Below are 18,092 nucleotides of genomic sequence, written 5' to 3'. Positions count from 1 at the left end.
GCCATGTAAAAAACACTATTAGGCTCCCCCATTTGCTTTATTAGCCAGCACTGCATTTATTTCCCAAAAGTCTGCAATAACTGAAGGAGAGGAGCTGAAACTGATTAAATTGAAATGTACAAAACACGGAAAATCCTGTCCTCATGCATCCCCCTGTCATCGTGAGACTGATTCGATATGGGGTAGTCTATTCTAATTAAAGACAGTCAACATCGTCATCAGTCATTGACAAGCTTCTCATGCTCTCCATAAATCACACCTTGGAAATCTTGGAGATCTTAATTTTACGGCTTAACCTCATTGCTTGTATCATTCATACACACTCGACTTGTAGTTTAGATATTTCCAGCAGCATTCTAACACAGCAAAATGTTAGTTGAGATGTCAACTGAGTCGCTAATTTATGCCTAACGAAATGAGTCTGTCACTGTCAGCTCTTTACAAATGCACAGATCGGTGACAAATTAAACTGATGTGTCTCAGTAAGGTGCTTTGCTACCACGAGCCTCCAGAACAGCTTCAGGGTTCTTTGGCAATATATCACACTGGAAGGATGAAATTAAAATCATAATTAAAATTCATTCAGAGTAATTTCTTTGACAACACAGGTTCACAAAACTGCACCACTTTTTACAGATGAGTCAAAGAAAACACTTTAAAAATAAGTGATGTTAAACCAGATTTCCTGCTGCAATTCATAATAAACGGGGTCCCTTTCTGGCTCAGATGATGCTTACACAATGTGAAGGAAAAGACGTTAAGAGCTGATGATTGCACTGCCAGAGTTCTTTAATTTAATGAGAAAACAGGAATATACAACAAAATATTCTTAAATATTCCAATAATAATAATAAGACATCTGTGTTTTTTTGTAATAATAAAAAACAAAAAAGGAAACTACATCTGACAAGACACACAAGGACGTTGCGGTTGCTGAATCCACACAAAAGACAGTCTGGATGAGTGCCGCCGCCTCCCACTGCTTCAATTACACTAAAGATGAAACAGATAAAAAACTAGGTCTCAGATAATCCTTGAAACAACCCCCTTTGGTTAAATTAAATTTGAATAAAGATAATAAATACTGAAGAAGGGAAATTTGTACAGTTAATTTTAAATTACAATACAGTTTGAGGTTTTGTGATTAAATCTAGCACATGTGGTTCTTCAAGGCAAGTTGTGCAGTGCAGCAAGAAAAAACATTGACATTTAAACCATTATGGATGTGTCATCCTGATGGTGGATCAGTGCTTTTAAAAGAGGCGCAGAGCAAAGACAGGACTCGAATAACCAGCAACTGCAACACGACAGGACCAACTCTCAAATTAATGTCAAAAAGACTGGGGCGTGTTAGTAGTAGTAGTGCAGAGGGAGGACTTAAGTCCACGGATATGAACACAAAAGGAGAATGCATTCATAATATGTTGGTGAAACCGTCCTTGTTTGGGCATCTATGCACAACTACAACTACAGCAGCGACAGAAAAAGAAGTTTGGAAAGAGAGACGAAGAAAAAAAGGAGTAAGAGAAGGAGTGAAGAAGACAAGAGGAGGAAGGTAAATCAGACAATAAAAAGGCAGAAAAGGGGGAAAGAAAACATAGTAGAGCGATAGAGTCGACACTTACCAAGCACCCAGTCATGCTAAGCCCCAGCCCTAACCGCGACCACAGCTACGGCGCAGCAGACTTGCATGTTTACATCGACAGCAGGATCCCTCGAAGGTCTGCCTCTCAACAATCACAGGAGAACCTCACGCGAAAGCACAGAGGGGGGGGGGGAACACACTCACACGATCCTAGTCTCTGACCTCCATCTTTCCACTCTCACTCACCCTCTGATTTGCCTCTCCAACTCTGCTAAATACTGAGGAGAACGATCTTTTTACAGTCTCGACTGCATGTTTCCAGCCAGTCCCTCTACAAACAACAGCTCAGGCAGGCTACTCGCTCTTCCTGCTTGCCTGCACGGATATCTGCACTAACCGGACGAGCCACTGAGGAATACTCTAGGGAAGGAAGTGACATCGACAGGTGCTCCCTCTTTCCTTCCTTCCTTCCCTACTCATGTAAACAATACCCGCTTTCCTGCTGCAAGCCTAAATGGGACGTCCGTGGGCTATTTGAAATGAAATAATTGCCTTCTCTGGTATGTATTATCAAACTGTAGCTCAACTTAAGTGTCATTCTGGGGGGGGTAAAGAGGTATGCGAGACGTCCCAGAGGGGAATTAACATAATTAATAATAGACAAAATCTCTTTAGCCCAGTTTGCCCTGTGCTGAATCCTCAGGAATATGGAGGGCTGGAGCGAAGCCAGAGCAGAGCAGTGTGTGCATGTGTGTGTGTGTGTTTAACAGAAAGTAGTGTGGATGAATCATAGAGAGGGAGTGAGTCAGAGGGCATGTCCCACCACAGGCTCACAAACCCTGCTCGAGACGATCTTCCTGGTTGTCCATTAACGCAAGCCAGGCCACGACTGCAGGCACTGAACAACCAAAAGCTCCCAGTCAAACTTATTCCACTTCAAGACAACAAAGTAAACAAACGTCTGCTCCAACCACAGTTCTGCTCTAATCATAAATCATCCCGCACGCAGAGAAATGACAACTTTCTATTAAAAGTTGTATGATTACAGTTACAACAGGGTGTGTGGCACAACTGCGCAGGAGAAAAAAGTAAGTCCATATACTTCGCCCAGCGGATTTCTTCTGAACACATTGTGTGAGTCATCAGACAACTTTGCGTTCAATAAATGTCACGGTACAGTGCGGTGCTATGAGAGATGCGACATGAATCAGTGGGCTCTTCTGAACGGAAGAAACACACTACCTGTTCTTTGACGGAGGCCAGGATGTTGTTGGCGGTGTTGTCACCCTCCATGTTGCGGCCAGTTGAACTGTTGCAGATGGTCAGCAGAAGCCCCTCCTCCGTCACTGGGCTCTGCTCAGGAGCTGGCATTCCTCCTGTGAGGACAAACACACACACACACACACACACACATACATACACACACACACAAAACATGATCTGATCTGAAAAAACAACAACAGCACAATCTTGTTCACACATACCCGACTGTGTGCATGTGTGTGCAAACACGCTCCAATACAGACTTGAGTCAACCACTCCTCGATACACAGAGGAGAGTAACGCTGAGAAGTGACTATCAATGGTCACACACCACGACCAGCAATACACAAACACACACCCACACACGCCATATGGACCAAAGACAAAAAGGCTGTCCATGTTTCACGTCTGTGACAGCGCAAATCAATGCCATACTACACACAACTTTAAATGATGATCAGTGTATGTAACACTCTCATTTAAATCTTAGCAATGCAGAAGCTGCCCTGAAATACCAAGCGAGTGTGCGCAGAGGTGAATGCAATATATGTTTGCGTATAAGATGCAGTGGAGAGGTAGAAGAAGAAAAAAAAAAGTCAGCAGCCCGACGGAAGAGATAAGGTGTTCCTCTCTCCTTCGCTGTCTCTGGCCTCTTGTCCGGGATTGAAATAAGAAAGTAGAGCGAATAGTTATGGTCTCATTATATCTGTTGACAGAGAGAGTGTCAAGGGAATGCTGCTCAAGGTGGATTCATATTTACTAGAAGGAGCCTGTTGAGCCAGACAGGGCAGCGAAAAGGCTGCGATGGCTGCCTCATAGCTCAGGGCTGCGGCAGTAGACAAAAGCAAGGAGTCTAATAACACAAGAGGTATGTGACTTTAGGGAAACAGGGATTTTACTATGACTTTTACTGCCTTAGAGATCCACTGCCACTGTCATCTCCAAGATACAAACATAAAGACAGACTCCACCCACACCCCACTCCACGTACATCTTCATCTACATGCTGTACTTTACTAAACCACACAGAATGGTGATACAGAAACGCCGTCTTCACATGTGAATATGGAGAGGAAAAGTATCTGCGAAAATTCCCATTAAATAACAATATGGTAATTTCCTAAAGAGCCATGCCACAAGCAACTGCACTGAAAGTGTGTATTAGAGCACCCTGGTTCATAATGGGTGCCTCAGGGTGACTGGAAGACTTGTTATACAGTAGCTTTACAGAATGAGTCAAAGTTGTGCCAACAGACATCCTTTTAAAGAGTTAAAGGGTTATTTGTTGTCATGTAAAAGCACCCGCCGACTTAAATCTGCATATGCGCGCGCGCACACACACACACACACCCACACCCACCCCCACTCACACATAAGTAAGGAATCATTTAGCTCAGGCTGACAGCCAGTTTGTGTGAACTGGTTTAGTTGTTTACAGTGAGAACATAAAGGTTTTTGGGAGCTGAAGAACGTGGGAGGTCCCCCAGACATTTGGGCGAAATGTGACCCTGAGGTATTCTGGGAGTCTGTCACCAGGGCAGCGAGCATTTCAAGGTGTTTGAGCTGAGCCAGTATCATGTGCCAGCCACGGTGTGACAGATAAGGTTTTACTACTCCAAAGTATGTTAGTCCACACAGGATATTCCATGTATTCCCCTGTCAGTCTCTCAAATTCCTTTCCTGCTCATTCATAGTGTTGCAACATACCGCCCTGACTCCCCCCCCCTCACTTCCACTGCAGCCTTTGAATCAAGGACAGGGCGCTGGATTCCCAGAAAACGCAGCGACAGGAAACGGGAAAAGCTGTTTGAATTTGACAGAACTCCTCCTCCCTGACTTTTGCACAAACACAAGAGAACAACACAGCCAGGACCGACTGAGTGCACATTTTAAGCTGACAGAAGTTGCCAGCCCGGTCGGGGAGGACAAAATCCTTTCTTCTTTCTCTCTCGGTATGTTCTCACAGAAAAACAAAAAAGAGGAGTGCAGCTATGGAGCTAGTTATGGTGATTGTCATGTAAATCACCATAGATTAAGTATAAAATGGGCCTTATCAAGCTTGGTCTCTCTGTAACCCTTCAATATTTGATAAAACATGCCCTCCATCAAAAAACTGACTCACTAGCTTGTTCAAAAAAAAAAAAAAGATTTTCATCAAGGCTTCACCAAAATCTGTGAATATAATCTGCCCAAATGAATATTCTCAGCAGTCTAAAATTGACTGTAGGAGAGTACACACTAAGCAGACTGTAGGAAATAGAATCACAGAAAAAAAAAAAATATACAAAAAAGGAAAGAAACCCCTACTGAAGGCACCATTAGGAAAATATAAATTTCCTTCATTGTGTATCCGAGCCTACCTCTGAAATTCACCATTGTATCGGGTCCAGAATGATTTCACTCTGCTTAGCTTGGAGTTCTCGGCAGCTCTGAGATGGGAGTGAAGACAACCGAGCTGCTGCCAACCTACCACAGTCCTATTGGCACACGGCTGACTGGTTCTTCAACATTACTCTTTGTGTTTCCCTCCAAACGCTGAGAGGAAAAATAACCTTGCTGGCCTCGCTAAAATTTGGTTTGTCAAGCCCTTAAGCTGCATTCACAACAAATCAGGTACATTCCGTGGACCGCCGCAGGGTTGTGTGGCAGTGTGAGTGTCACTCAGACACACACACACACACACACACACCTTCAACCCCCCAAATCTAGCACAACTAGACTTTATTTATCACAATTATTGTTTTCAGTCAGAGCGTTTATATGATCTTGACAGTTACAACCACACTTGAAGGCAGCTTCATTCAATTCACAGCAGCTAGACTGATGAAAAACACTTTGAAGTAAACACTTCCTACAGAATTGCTCCAACGGGCATCCATGAAGTCAGCTGTTACACAAACACCTGAGCAACTGAGGTAAATGCTCGTGTTTTGTTTTACACCCTGTTCGTATTTCTTTAGTTTCTTGTACTAAAGGTTTTTTTGCCCCCTTCCCCAAGGCAGCGAGAGGCAGAGATGTTCACTGTAGGTTACTCTTTCATCGAGTCGCTGCTTACGTGATTGGTCACCGCAGCTCGGCGCCGCATTTCTCCAAAACTTGGTTCTGTTTCAACTTTTTCCACCACAGGCCGCTGCCGCAGCCCAAACACACACTCTGCCACCATGACTGAAAAGCAGGTGGAAAGCCCAAACTGAGCAGCTTTCAAGGCTATCATTAGGTTAATTCCTGAGGGCCGTACTGCGTAGTTCCCACAGAGTAAAGATGACCTCATTCTGGTCTAAACAATGAGGCTAACTAGCGTCTAATTATTAGCCTCGTGGTTATTTCCCTTGACTAAGTGGAAAATAAACACTCTGTATACCATCTTTGACTATAGGTAATGACAAAATAAACCAAATTATTTTAAACAATATCTCTTTCAGTGACAGAGTTGTCCAACTATTCAGCGTGCAATTTCTAGTCAGCTGAATCTCCCATTTAACGTATCTTAATCCTCAATGTCTCCAAGTCTGCCAAGAAACGTCTTAGCCTGACCCCACCCTGACTCGGATCACGTGACCTGATCGACTGACCTCAGACTCCGGCCACTCCTCGGAGCTTCTTACACAATCCCTGTTTCTGTGAATCTCTGTCTCGAAGACTAAGACTGTAGTTTATGGTTCAAGTAAGGAAAAGGAAATGGAAGCTAGAGTGCAACAGTGTGCTTTTAAAAGAGTGTTTCTGAAGGGAATGTTGCTTAAGACGGATCAACTGGCCCAGATTCAAATACTGCCTTCTTGCATCAATTTCATCCATATCCATGAATTCATCATTTCTCTGATCCCTCTGAAAGCCACCTGTGCCTTGTGTCACCTTCTCCAAGAGCACTGCAGCAGCAAATATAACATGAGCTGTCACACGGGTCACGTTTACATGCACATGGGAAACCAGGTTACTGGGAGAAATCAGGTTAAAGCAGGAAACCAGAGAACACATATACTGGCACCATAATAGCACAATTATTGTAAGTCCTGTCTTCACGTGCAGCTGGTCAATAAGCACACTTCTCCAAGAGAATACAACTGCATATCCAAGTGTATCAGCGATATAGCATGGAGCAATTGTTGTCTTCGCGGACTGTGTTTATGCGTCTGAATTTTGCAAATATCTGTCCACTTAAACGGTTATAACTAACTTATTCATTTCAGTTTCTGTTTTAGTGTGACTTTCGATTTGATTATTTTGGACTTGAGGATGCACCACTATGAGTAATCTTTCCTTTCATGCTGCTGTCACGTTGACAGCAACACTGGTTCAACACTGAGAAATCAGGTTTCTCCAGCAAAACTTTAGCTGTGTTGAAAGCTGTTTTCTCTTAATCCCTACATGACAATTAAGAATCCAGGTTACCGCAGAACTCTGACCAGTGACTTAAGTGCATGTAAATGCACTGACTGATGTATTCCTTTATTTTCTCATTTTACTTTTAGGAGAGTTAAACAGCCGTAAACTGAGCATGTGCAGTGTACTACGTTTCCATTTTAAAACGCATATTTTTTGCTGCGTTTACACTGAGCGTCCGCACTAGACCGGAGTTTTAGAGCACCGAAAATGGACAGAAATAATTTCGAAGACGATGCTGAAATGCCCGTGTGGACGTAGATTGTTTTTTGTTTTAAAACCCCCGGTTTTAAATGGAAACGTATTGGTGTGGATGTAGCCCAAGTCAAAAGCTCTATTGTCTTGTCATTCAGGGGGAGGAAGATGTGTTTTCAGGAGGCTGAGTGACACCAGGTCACAGACATTCAACACAGACAAATGGAGATGAGCTGAGAAATAATTATAAATTACCCTAAATTTCAATTGCAGGGAGTCTAGGAGAAGCAGCAGTTCAAATGCTGATTGCTCCGACTTGCTGAGCTCAAAAAGGTCCGGGAAATCTACAGCTCAAACAGAGCTGAGAGCTGCTGACGGAATATGCAGCAGGCTCCATTTCTCATATGCTGCAGCTCTTTTTGGAAACAAAGGGGTGATAACAGTTAATTACCTTCTTCTTAAAACTCGTTTTTATTTCCACATACAGAACCAAACATGGCAATCCATGAAGTGCTACATTGTGTAGTGAGCCAATACATATTTCGCTGCGTATCAAGCACCTGTAAGCTGACATTGAGCAGGTTTTCATCCATACACCAAATTAGATATTCACTGATTATAACACAGCAACTTGTGCAGGAGGAGCTGATCAGTGAAATCATCTGGTGGATATTTTTTTATGAAAACCCACATGCTCTCAGGCCCCTGTGGAACATTGTTGCCCATTGGCACTTAACTAGAGTGACCTAGCAGCATTATGTAGCATGTAAAAGCTTTGTGGGGAGAAATACAGTCCCATTAATAATCTCTCAGCAGCTACAACTACATCCCCAAAGACCCCCAATGCTTAATTGCTTCTTTTACAAACTGTATTGACTTCCTTGAATAAAACGAACATTTGTGGTCCAATGTAGTTTATCAGAATTAACCAAGATGAACAATAAAAAAATATTTCCACCTCAATAAATCCCCAGAATGAAAACGGAGGTAGAAGAACACTTTCGACACAAAGCATTTATGACAGCAGCATTATGTTTTTACAGCAAGTCAATGAATTCTGAAACAATTTCTGAAATCCCCTTAACTGCACACACTACTATTAGGCTAGACACGTTGTTAGGAAGTGCTGACCGAAGCCCTGACAAAGTAATTGCTCTGAGCTGATTTGAGAATGTGGGCAACACAAATATACCAATGGTCCTGCACACACTGCATGTCACTGATTAACCTTAACCTCAGACGGTACACTAAGTATCCGCATACTGTGACTTCTTAGTAGGTGCCACATGTGGAAAATTCTTTTGAGGAGGATGACGAATTTTCTGTAAGCGCATGATGGACTTGCCAGCAGCAATACACAAAAAAGGTTATTATTAGATCCCAAGATGTTTCACTTTCTGCTCCTCTCAACAGCTGAAAATGCTTTGCTCATATTGACACACCCAGCAGCAAAAGGAATGCTCTCCTTTCCAGAGCAGAAACAGTCTTACATGTACATACAATCACCCTATCAATCATTACCCTGAATAGGCTAAAGAGAATGATGCAGCCACAAATAGACACATACCTGTTGTTCCGTTGATCTAGGACTAAACGTGATGACAAGTATGAGGCTATACGGAGAGGAGACAATAGTATGACAGCATCTCCTCAAACCTCCTCTACAAAGCGGACATGCAAAAGAAATCATTCACAAGCTGCACCCATGCCTACCTCACACCTTGTACCTCACCCCGACAAATGTTGCAATAACCGGAGTCCTATCTGAACATGTGTATCCACAGGGCAGGACTTTCCTCTGAGGAACAGCAGGAAACGCAGTCATTATACAATCAATTCAACACACAAACAGACTAATACCACATGCCCAGATGCCCTACACACACTCCCTGAGCTGCACTTTATCTTGCAATATACGAGGACATGGGAATAAACCATGTTTGAACTATGCAGCAGTAAAAACACAAGACTAACTTTCCGCGACCAACTTCCTACAGTGATCATCCACCTTTCTAAATCATTTCCTCATGACAATACCTCAACTAATGGGGAGCAGAGAGGCTCAACTGTCCCATCAGCTGTTTCCAACATGTCACCGCCAGTAATACGTGCCAAAAGAGGACATAAATTATTCTGATTGCATGCAAATCCCCTAAATAGAATCAGTTTGTGCTAGATGGGCGTGCTTCATCCTGTCACACATTGTTAGACGAATACATTCAACACCCCAATGCCTCTCTGCATGCAATTACAATGCCAACACAACAACTACAGCAGCAACGCTTCCTAAGAAGGAATTACAGCACAGTGCTCTGTACATCTCTAGATGTAGGCAATGCAATAAAGTCATTCCTTGTGCGGCGGATGTGCCACAAGACACATGTAAACAGAAGATTTCATGCACTAAGATAACTGACAAAGTTGAATTAAAGAATTTGGTCATGGATTGGGACGTTTATTAGTTAACCTCATTTAACAGCTCAATAAAAACAAATGTGTTTAATCAATGCTGCAGTTTAATCAACCCTACACACTCCATTTGCTCTGTCAAACATTTCCCCACTGCTGAGCAAATCAGATGGTCATCGAAGGATCGCATTTCGACTTCATATATGACTGAAATACTATTTGAACGCGATAAATTGAAAATTAGCATAACAAATGTCCTGCTATTGGCAGTGTCCTCGCTCTAACTATATACGGTGTCTCTGAGGTGAATAACGGATCTCGCTCAGCACCTTCTATTAAGACTGATTACAGCAAGAAATGATCAATAACGAAGCTATGAATTGTATAAATTTTGCTTCGCTGACTGCTTCTTCATAAAAGGGGCAATTCTATGGGTGTGTTGTGATCAATTGGGAGATTAAATAACAATGGCTTTTACATAAACTGTCATACATACACCTCGCTCTGTCTGACGACATATTAATGAACACTTCATGTGCGAGAGTGACTGTGCAAGAAATAAGTATTATTAATACGACCAAGTATCCATTTCAGTTTTGTTCATGTCTAGTTGGGCTCTCATATTGGCAGGATCCTCAACTATATATTCCCCCCCCCCCCCCCCCCAAAAAAAAACTGATCCTGTTGCAAACAGCAGGTTTTTATTAGATCATTAATAATACGGCTATGATTCGAAAGGTTGCTGGACATATTCCAGTGTTAAAAGCGTGGTGAAATACAGCCACAAAGCTGAAACTTGAGGATTCCTTAGCGACAGAGTATGCTAATATTAGTGATTCTGGCAAGGCCTGTCCAATTTAAATTGCTTTATGATACCAACCTCAGAAGCTCTTCAACACCACTGTCAGTATGCTGCCTGTCATTTAAAACAAAACCAAACACCAGCAGTAGAAGTAAAAAGCCAACGCAGCAATTATTACAGCAGTTCTACTCGCACAAGAACAACTATGTATAAAAAGTGACGACAGATTGACAATCTGAGATGAACTTTGGGAACCAAACATGAGAATCTAGGTCATTTAGTCTTTTTATCTCAGAATATTCTTATGTTCAGTGGAAATCATGATAAATTCTGCTTCGAAGTGACTCTGACTTATGAACTTTCTGAAGTATTTTGAAACCAACTTCATGACGAAGATGGATAAGTAGAGGCCTGATCATGTACTTCCTGACAGCTGATTTACATTAGCGCTGCCTGCTCAATGCTCTGTGCTTCTGAGTGGACAGGCAGGGGTCATGAATATCGTGCTGCTGCCCATTCAAATTTAAGAGCTGACCAAACATAAATATATTGATCAATATGAAGCAAAGTCCTCCAGAATGAAACAAGCCAGTTATCCAATAAGTCATGGAGTTTCAAGGCCTTGTTGGCCCAATAAAGTCCCACGACTGGCTGATAAACATATTTTCCTTTCACTGGAATATCATGCTGTTTCCATCAGCACTGCGTACTGTAAATGTGGTGCTTGGTAACAGATGGGGTTACATTTATTGGTAAACACTACTGGTAAAGGCGTCTGCAATCAATCAATTACTTCATCTCAAAAGTAGAAAACATGTAACATTTGTTTTTGCTGTTCTTTTGCAAACATTCTTGCCTGTAGTCTACATTTCTTTCTAAAAGCATATCAGAGGATATCTCACGTTTCCTGACCGCACTTTTTGTCTTGATGTTGGCAAGAGTTTAACAATTTTGCTCATTTGACCGCTCAAATGAGGAAGGCCCCAAAGCTAACAACATAATTGAAATAACCAGCACTCCAACTTGTTATTTACAACTTATTTTAACCTCCATTAGTTCTGGCCTGCAGGTTGGATAATGATCTCTAAGAGTCCCGAGGAAGGAAAACCTCACCTATAATTCTGTACACCTCAGACTGAGTGAACTGAACCCTGCACCTGGTTTCCTTAAGTCAACTATAACTGATGACAGAATTAGCATACACATAAAGACCTGAATATTTCAGTGACTATTGTCAGCTCTATTTAACAGAGAGTGCTTGAGTTACGTTTTTTTCTTTTTGCAAAAGGACTGTTAATTACTGTATTAAAGAAGAAGGTAATCCAGACTTACTGCTGGATGTTGAACAATAAATCCATCTGCATTACATTTGAATTGAAAAGAAGAATGCCTTCAAGATCAGACTTAACACAACTGAGAATGAACCTTGAAGAACCAAAGTAACAACTGGAATAAACATTAAAATGTGCAAAAATCTATTTCCTGTAACCATCAGGACACCGACATGCATTGAACCATGATGCAGAAAGACAGAAGGAATGCTGTTATTTAAGTAAATGTCAGGTCGGCCGACCAGCACCAGCTGGCCTTTTAAAACGGTGACTTAGTTCAGGTGAGTTTAACTAAAAATGCTGGGAATATAGACTGAATACCTCCAACTGCAAAGTCACTGCGTACTGAAGGGAAGGTAGCGTTTCTGTTAGATGGCACCATATGGATAATCTATCAAAGGGGATTTAATTGAAAAAATAAATCACACCCCTCATGTTGGTAAAATAAAATCCCCTTTAGCTGTAATGATTCATAGAGGATGTGTAGGTGTTTGCAGTTGTGCAGAGTTAAGGTTTTTTTTGTTGTCTAGTGTGGGTGCGGTCACGCTCATCATATCCCATATGATGTACTTCTGCAAATCTTTTCTTATATCCAATGTATGACATAACAATATGCTATTTCTTATCCAGGAGGCCACAAAACATGTGCACCTCTTCTATGCCGTGTGAGTAAGGTTGTTTTCTGTGTTTAATTTGGCAGCAGCAGGAAAATGTATATGATGTGGGAGTGAATGTCCGTCACAAAATGAGTGGGCTTTGGCATTGATCGGGGTTAGTGGTGCATGAAGAGAAGAGTGCACTTTGGGTGCCACAAAAACAGATTATCCTGAGACAAGAATGAGCCCTTTAACAGGTTAAATGGGTTTATAAGCTGGTAGCATTGAAGTCATAGTTTCTCTAGTGAAACATTATTTAGGGGGTTTTTCTGAGTAGATCTGCTAACTAAGCTTTTTTTCTAGAGAGTGAAGGAAACTTAAAAAGCAGTGTCTTGTTCCAGAACCATTGCCTTAAGGCTACAAGTTTTTCAGCTTTGATGTTGTCCCTTTATTGTTAGAGAAAGAAAAGAGTATAAAGTATACACTTTGATATCACACAGCCCACACCTGCCTCACAACTCCACAACCAAATGCAAATCTTAGGATCAATAAAATGCCATTTTAAATGTCATGTGCTTGAACTGTATTTGTTCATTAACTCCTGAGTTGGGGAAATTGGGTCGACAGGAGTTAAATTGACTTTGTCGCAGACTTTTAAAAGCCTTGACATTTATATGAATACATCACCTGCAAAATGATAATTGTATATCAAGTCCTCCCCCGTGTTACCTTGAATTCTTGAATCGTTCTCTCCCAGGCCTCCATGGTGAACGAAGAATCAAAAAACGGAGAAAGGTCTTGCTGAATTGGAGTAAATGGGGGCCGCGTTAAATACAGCAAAACTATATTTACACATCAATTTAGGAACTGTCGCACAACCGGTGCTGTAAAATCCAAATTTCATTCATCCAATCGTATGATACTCCCCAAACACAAGTATCTTCACTTAAACAGTACTAGTTAAAACACGCCTCCTGACTCACACGGACAAGTAGCCCGCCTGCGCAAGTATGAGTTTATGCAGAAGTGTTATAAATGCTAAGGTTTTAGTGAAGATGCATGTTTTGGGGAATTAGTGAGCAAACAACTGGATAAATGGGTCTGGGTTCTACTGCACAGGTTGTGTGAAAGTTCAGAATTGGATGTTTTGATACAGCGTTCCCAGTTGTTAAACGCGGCCCTGTTTTACATCAATTCATCCAGACTTTTCTCTGTTTGTTGATTCTTAGTTCACAGAGGAGGCCAAACAACAAACATTTTCCATACGAATTCAAGGTTAGCCGGGGTGAGTAACTGAACACATGCTCATTTTGTCGGTGACGTATTCCTTTAAGAGGTGAATCATCTGCTTCTTGGGAAAGTTTTACGGAAGCAGGTGAGGCGGACAAGTCCTCCAGATTGTTCTGGTTTTCAGGCGTAAACCTCGTGGTCAGAATGTCACCTGACATTGGGGGAGATGCCTTTACCTTCAGACTAAATCCAGCCACTGAGCGCACTTACATACCACTGTGGAATGACACCTGACCCCACAGATTTTAAAAGTCTAAAACAAGAAGCACACAGCTTAAGTTTATGTTTGTAACGTACGCGCTGAAACAGAACAATTAAGCGATAGGTCAAATAGTTTGAGTTAAGCCTGACATGTCATAGCCTTAACAATCAATTAAACTCAAAATAATCAATAATCGCTAGTTGCTGCCATCGAAACATCTAGAAGTGCTCTACTTTAAACCGGCTCGTAAGACTGTTGAGTTATTTACAACAGTATGGCATTTGTATAAAAAAATTCACCGTCAAATGTCACCCTAGGTTTTGAGATGTTTTTATGACTGTAGAGGTTACGGCTGTGTTTTCAGGGTTTCTGTATATTAAGTCATGCGCTGCACTGGGATGGACTCCTCCATGCCATCAGTACAGAGAGAGCTTTCGCCTGGGGCGATAATGTGAGTAGCACTTTGAAATATTCAACAAGGTATTATATGCCCTGCTGAGCTAATTCTGCAGCCACATAGCCTTTAGATAGATGGGACTGTTGGAGCAATGAGCTTGCAGGAAGACTGTAGTAGAAAGGCCGCATGTGGCGCTAAGAACAGTGGGAAAGCTCTGTCCCTTCGCTGCTGCTGTCCACATAGCAGACACCGACGAGGGGCAGTCTTTCAGACTCAGCATGTCGGGCCTATGAAGGGTTATTTTACCGTACAAAAAAATCTATTGTGCCCCTAATCTCCGAAAGTGCTGACATGCTTTGTGTTCTGTATTATCTTTAGCTGTCCGGGATCCAACCAAAGCATGAAATCTAGGGCTCTTTCAGGAATCTATGTACATATCTAGTTAGATCAACAAGCAGCCAGCAGCCACACATGTCATGGCTTATCCACACAAGCCATCGCAAGCTGAATATGTGAAGTGTGCTTCTTTAATTTGTTTGATTTTTACATATGATAGGCAAGAACACCATATGTGCCGTGCTACTAATTCATAATTAACAATTAAACTTGGAATCCTCCTGCATATAATGTTGAATCGTCACAATATACTTCAGATATTGAAATACTAGTTTACAATAATAATAAAAGATCTGCTCGCTGGTTTAAGTCTCCACATTGATAAAAGAAAGAGAGATTTTACAGGGTTCACAATGGAAACTCCCTACTCTGCTACGTCATGTGGTTGTTCTCAAGGGAGAGAAACTCTCTTTAGACTACACCATGCGAATGTGGGAAGGGAGGAAGCTGCGGTATGTGGGGTCGGATTTGTTGAAAACTTGCTTCTCGTAAATATTATTATCGTCTCACACTGGAGCCACACCTCGGTAGCCCTTCACAAAAAAAAACAACTAATAAATCACAAATGTGTTGTATATCTCTCTTGCAGTTTTGTATACAGTAAACAAATTTAGTGCAACATAAACACGAACATTCAATCATAACATTCTGAGCATTGCATCAGTAAGGCTATAAATTCTGCGTTCATGTTATGAATGCACCGATATAATAAAAATATGAAATTGTTTATTTAATGGTTGGTAAAGAAAAGGCTGACTGCCGCCGTGAGAGCTCTACTTTTAAGAGCACAAGGGATGCTGACCTTCTCTTGACTAGCCGAGAGAAGAGGTTGATACTTCAGCACTTTACTTTAAATACAGCCATGCAAAGACACAACATAACTAACCATTTAGTTTTCAGGCAAACAGGCTGTGAGGCGCAGACTGGAAATTCTTTCTTTCTTCACTTTCTTAAAAGGGTGGGGTGGGGGGGGGGGGGGGGTACTTTTGGATTGTAGCAAATCAGAAATGTAAAATAAGGGTGAGGGTTAAGCCTCGATTTCAAGCCAGAATAATAAGGGGTGAAAAAAGTACAAGGAGGAGAGGCCCGCCAAAGGGCGTAAACTATTCAACTGTTGTCAGTTCACATTAAAAAGAACTCACCGTGAAGCCTGGGTCAAATAATCACACCAACACACAAAAGCCCATTTGCAACTGTTTGTGTCTACTGGAGTAGAAGGTTGCTCTTCATGCAACTTTTTCTTACATCTATAAGTAGCCTACCTGCATAATCAATACAGAAAGTTTCACAGACACGGATCACCATCTTGTACGGCAAGAATGATAAAGAACGTGGAGCGTGACAAATGAAACTGACAGTGGGTTGGTTGAATGCCCGACTTGCTTAAAACCTCTCTCCTTGAGCCAAACTGCAAAAAAAAAGAAAGAAGCAAAAACAGTCTGACTCTTCGAACCAACGTCCCGCTGTTCTTTCAATTCCACAGTAACCCACTCTCAACGGCTGTCAGCTGTGCAGCAGTGTGTGTCTTTTACGGTAATGTGAATCACGAGGGGAGCAAACTAGCAATTCCTTATTGGTGTGTGTGTGTGTGTGTGTGTGTGTGTGTGTGTGTGTGTGTGTGTGTGTGTGTGTGTGCGTGCACGTGTGTGTGTGTGTGAGACTGGGTGGGAGAGAATTCACATATGACCTCATTTGCCACATGCACTTCCACTGTTGGCTGGAATAAAACTTGCACTATGGCAACATCGGTGATGCAGGCTGATAACCTTTCAACACTTGCCTGGCAACAGAGGAGGCTTGAAGCACTCCTCTCAGCATCTTTTTATGTGGCAAGAGGGGTATGGGACTTGACCTTTGGTAAATAGCCATCATAACACAATTAATGACTACTCCTTGAGTCTTGTGTCTTCTTCTATTTTAGCCAGACTTAAACAGAGCGATTAAAATTAAATGGCAAATGTTCTATTCCCCCTGAAATAACATTTCTCAAACTCAGATTGTAGTGACAGTTTAAGTACTGAGTTATTAAGAAATATATGTTGCAGAACGAGCAAATGGCTTTAGGTTGTGTGTGAGACAGGTATAATATTGTGCATTTCAAACAAGACTTACTTTTTAAACAAAAGTGGGACACGGCAATGCACATGTGTAAAACATGAGTGAGTTAGAATATCTACCTAATTAAACGTGCTAAAACAATGCTGTATTAGGTAAGGTAATGTGACATTTTATATTTTTTATTATTATTATTACTACCTTCCGGGGCAATAAAGGTGAGTCCATGTTGTCCTAAGAGGTAGGTTATTCTTGCACACCGCTAAGCAATGGCACCGCAGTCACGGTACACGTTAGCAGAAACGCCCCTGCTTAAAATGCAGATTAGGGTCATTAAATATGGCGTAGTTTGAATGTGGCGAGTGAGCGCGCGGAGGGTAAAGGTAAGCTTATCCTGTAGGGAGCACAGAGTCGGGATCTCCGCCCCTTTCGCCGACCTCGCATTCCAGAGATTCCCACACTCTAAGCTCACCTGCACGCTTTCAAGGGCAACAATCAGAGGGAAAAGTGAGGCTTTATGGTGCCGGAGTAAAAAAAACTAACACCGAAACTGTTCTTGCACGCAAACCAGCCAAGTTTTCATCCCGACGGGATTGGGCATCGAGGGCAGCGCATGAGGGTCCTTTAGAAAAGGTGCGCGTTGTTGGCGATGACTCGGTCACAAGATCAAGATTAGCGTAGTATTAGATTCTCTCCCGCTGTGACGAAGCCTAAATAAGTTTTGCCTTCTGCCACGCAAAACAAACAAATCACGTTCTTTGCACAGTGAATTCAAGACTTTGAGTGCAAGTATGTAACGTTTGTCCATACCCTCCTGCCTTGCGCACGGATGCTTTTATTTGTTCCCCCTCCTACGTTTTCCCCCAATTATTCTGCAGTTAGTGAAGGAGCGGGCGAAAAAAAAAGCAATTAATTACCTTAGGATGACTGTTGTTCCGCTGGCTGAGCTGCGGCTCGGATCTACATTAGAAGATGTAACTTCATCGGTAAAGTCCCCTCGTTTAGTCCCATGCATGTGGAGGAGTGAATCGCGCCTCCATACTCAGGGAGAAGAAGACTACCCCTTTTTTCCTCTGTTCCTCTGCTTCCACCAGCGGTCCCAGTGCAATGCGAGCGTGCATGACGTCAGTGAGAATGTGGGGAAAGCCATGCGCACTCCTGATTGGTTGCGATGGCAGCAAAGGGGGCGTT

The 18,092-nt window shown here is 42.2% G+C and overlaps 1 protein-coding gene across 5 annotated transcripts in view; it reads right to left on the bottom strand.

Annotated features, from left to right (window-relative positions):
• LOC137867248 (plakophilin-4-like) overlaps positions 1–17,991 on the bottom strand; it is a 72,048-nt gene extending 54,057 nt beyond the window's left edge. For 4 of the 5 annotated variants that reach the window (XM_068703749.1, XM_068703767.1, XM_068703758.1 and 1 more), the window contains exons 1-2: positions 17,819–17,991; positions 2,828–2,961 (exon numbers count right to left, since the gene is read on the bottom strand). In XM_068703749.1, the coding sequence (XP_068559850.1) occupies positions 2,828–2,956 (129 nt within the window). In that variant the 5' untranslated portion in view covers positions 2,957–2,961; positions 17,819–17,991. Of the gene's footprint in view, positions 1–1,625; positions 1,786–2,827; positions 2,962–17,818 lie in introns of those variants that run through there. The other variant, XM_068703784.1, reaches the window with a different exon arrangement.
• Between the last annotated feature and the right edge of the window lie 101 nt (positions 17,992–18,092).

The sequence above is a fragment of the Cebidichthys violaceus genome, unplaced genomic scaffold (assembly GCF_023349555.1).
Source record: "Cebidichthys violaceus isolate CVI_PGR_0920_01 unplaced genomic scaffold, fCebVio1.0.p SCAF_11, whole genome shotgun sequence".
In the NCBI taxonomy this organism is placed as follows: Eukaryota; Metazoa; Chordata; class Actinopteri; order Perciformes; family Stichaeidae; genus Cebidichthys; species Cebidichthys violaceus.
Note: the sequence above shows the minus strand (reverse complement) of the source record. Positions and strands in the feature narration are given on the sequence as shown.